The sequence below is a fragment of the Pundamilia nyererei genome, unplaced genomic scaffold (assembly GCF_000239375.1).
Source record: "Pundamilia nyererei isolate P.nyererei 1_Seehausen unplaced genomic scaffold, PunNye1.0 scaffold00047, whole genome shotgun sequence".
Lineage (NCBI taxonomy): Eukaryota > Metazoa > Chordata > Actinopteri > Cichliformes > Cichlidae > Pundamilia > Pundamilia nyererei.
The window spans coordinates 1,896,247-1,898,827 of record NW_005187448.1 but is presented as its reverse complement, the minus strand read 5'-3'; the positions used below and the strand labels follow the sequence as shown (position 1 = coordinate 1,898,827).

At 41.5% G+C, this 2,581-nt stretch overlaps 1 protein-coding gene across 1 annotated transcript in view; it reads left to right on the top strand.

Annotated features, from left to right (window-relative positions):
- hoxc1a (homeobox C1a) overlaps positions 1-2,338 on the top strand; it is a 4,798-nt gene extending 2,460 nt beyond the window's left edge. The window contains exon 2 of the mRNA XM_005732550.1: positions 1,641-2,338. Within this exon, the coding sequence (XP_005732607.1) occupies positions 1,641-2,011 (371 nt within the window). The 3' untranslated portion in view covers positions 2,012-2,338. The remainder of the gene's footprint in view (positions 1-1,640) is intronic.
- Positions 2,339-2,581: the final 243 nt, after the last annotated feature.

The window sequence follows — 2,581 nt, the reverse complement described above, 5'->3', positions numbered from 1 at the left end:
CCCCCCAAAAAAAAAAAAGTATTGCGTATTCTTCCATGTTGAAAGGCCTCCATAGACCTGCTGTAACCTGATCTCCTGGCTCAGTGTATATACTCCCAGTGCGTCATTCTTCAATTATGCTTTGACAGCACCTGAATTACTGTGGGCTGGATGCCCAGATGACTGAGGCAATGTGTATTGATCTATCCCTTTTCTTCTTCCCTCTCCTTGGCTTGGAAGGCCCTTCCATTCCCTTCGCTGGCTGGCTATTTTTAAGCATGCAAGTCATTCCTCAAATATTTAGTTTGATTCTTTTATGCCCTCTGGCCGGCATCAATTCTATTATCTTTGGAGCCATTAATCAGAATGCGCATGTGATTTGCACTCCACAAAGCTCAAGTTCTTAATTACGTACAGTTTCTCTGCATTGGTTCTTCATATTCACTGGCCTCAAATTCTCAGGCTTGGTCACCTTCGCATTCATTTTCTTAAAACACAGATGTTGACATTTATCCTATAACTGACCTTTCCATCTGCTATGCTTTTCCAAGTGGCTGGAGGCCTGTTAACCTTCCTCTCTATGAATTGTGGTGGGAGGCATTGCTCTACACCTGGCACACTGACTCCATTATGCAGAAGCAGCAGCCCATTTTCTCAGAGGCAAAGACACACTGACGACTACCCACAATGTCAGCAATGAAAAATCCAGATATAGCTGCACTTCCTGTCATTCATTGCACATAAGTAGCACAGATGATACTTTAATGTGTAACCCAGAAACCTCAGAGGACAAAAATGGAGACATTTGTCATTAATGCAGCGTTCGAAAGGATTTGTAAACTGTTAAACTGTCATTGACACAGAAAGACCCGAAGGCAAATAATTAATGATTCCGATGAATACAGTTAATGGACTGTAAATGCTACAAAGTTGTGTTGAATCGCCAAACATCTGACTGCTTTATATCAGAATATACGGCATATATTATTTTCTATACGGTTTTTAATGAGCTCGCTGAATGTTTTGATGAACACACTTTTAAAATGTAATACTGCAAAACATCCAAACTCACACTCAGAAGTTTCACTTTAAATCTGATTTCCAAGCTGTGAGCTTGTGGACTGCAATGTGCTGCACAGGTCTTTCTGTTGTTATGTCCCATGTAGACAGCACAACATTTCAAGCCTCTCTGCTTTACAGCAGCTCAGGATTTTGCACCCTGCCTATAGGCTTTTTGGTAAAGCTGATACCTCTGATGAAACATCTTCATTATACAGGGGACACTTTAAATCATTAGACTGGCACAGAGCCAATTCCTGTAAATGAGTTTTATATCATTTTATCCCCGGTGAATGCTTCAATACTGAACTACTCTTTAAGTAAAAAAATATAATAACGATTATTTATTTATTCTCCATTATCACTGAGATTGGACTGCATTTATTCAGTAAACGCTGAATTTATTTTTTTCTGGAAACAGAAAGTTATGACTTCACGTATAGCCGAACAAACTGAACCTTTCACGTTTTCAGCTTTGGGGTTCAGCTTAAATCGAGGATATGGGCGTGGATAATTTAATTCAGAAAGGTTTTGTGCTTCTTTTGTTAGTAGCCTCATTGATCTTGCTAAAGAAGGTTTCCATGTCCTCTCTCTCTCCCCAGTCAGGACGCGCATGACCTGTGGGTTCAGTATTGTTGACTCGGGCCTCGGTGTGGTGGAGGCTGGAAATCGCAGCATCTGCGCGGACGGCCATCCCACGATGAACGGAGCCCCGAGGATCAGTTACAGCACCAAGCAGCTGACCGAGCTGGAGAAGGAGTTTCACTTCAACAAGTACCTGACGCGGGCCAGGCGGGTGGAGGTCGCCGGCGCCCTGCAGCTTAGCGAGACCCAGGTGAAAGTTTGGTTTCAGAACAGACGCATGAAGGAGAAGAAATTACAGAGAGACGGGCTACTCTCCGACCCAAGGCCCGCGGCTCCGCACTCACACGCCGACACTTTGGACACCTGCCCCTTCCACGGACCGACCTAGCCAAAAAAAAAAAAAAAAAAAAATCAAAACAAACAAACAAACACCTGCCCCTGAACTCCTGAACTGCATCGTGCGTTACACGGCAAGTCTGCAAATGTTTTGATTGGCGTTTGCATCGTTTTCAATCAGGCTTCACCTTTATTTGCTTACAACGATGGATGCTTAACGCAAGAAGCGCAAAGGCAAGTTTCTTCATGCAAGAACGGGCCCAGACGATTTGTCATTCTCTCCGGCTTCAGACTGGTGCTCTGATTTGAATATTAAAATTCAACTCATCCCATTGCGCTCCTATCTACACAATGTAAACGAAGATACAAACTCATATTAATTGCCCATAGAAACTGTGGAAGTCCATTTGCGTATTTTCTTTTTGTGTTTTTTGTGTTTCTTTTTTTTGTTTTTGTTTTTTACTTTTTTTTTTGGACAATTTATTCGGCAAACTTGAACACATTTTAACTCGTGCTTCCCAGTTTCTATGTAAAATGTATTATTTCTATTTATTGAAGATCTATTTATGATTATTATTTATTCTGATATTTTTACAGCATTTATTCACATTATGCCATAGCT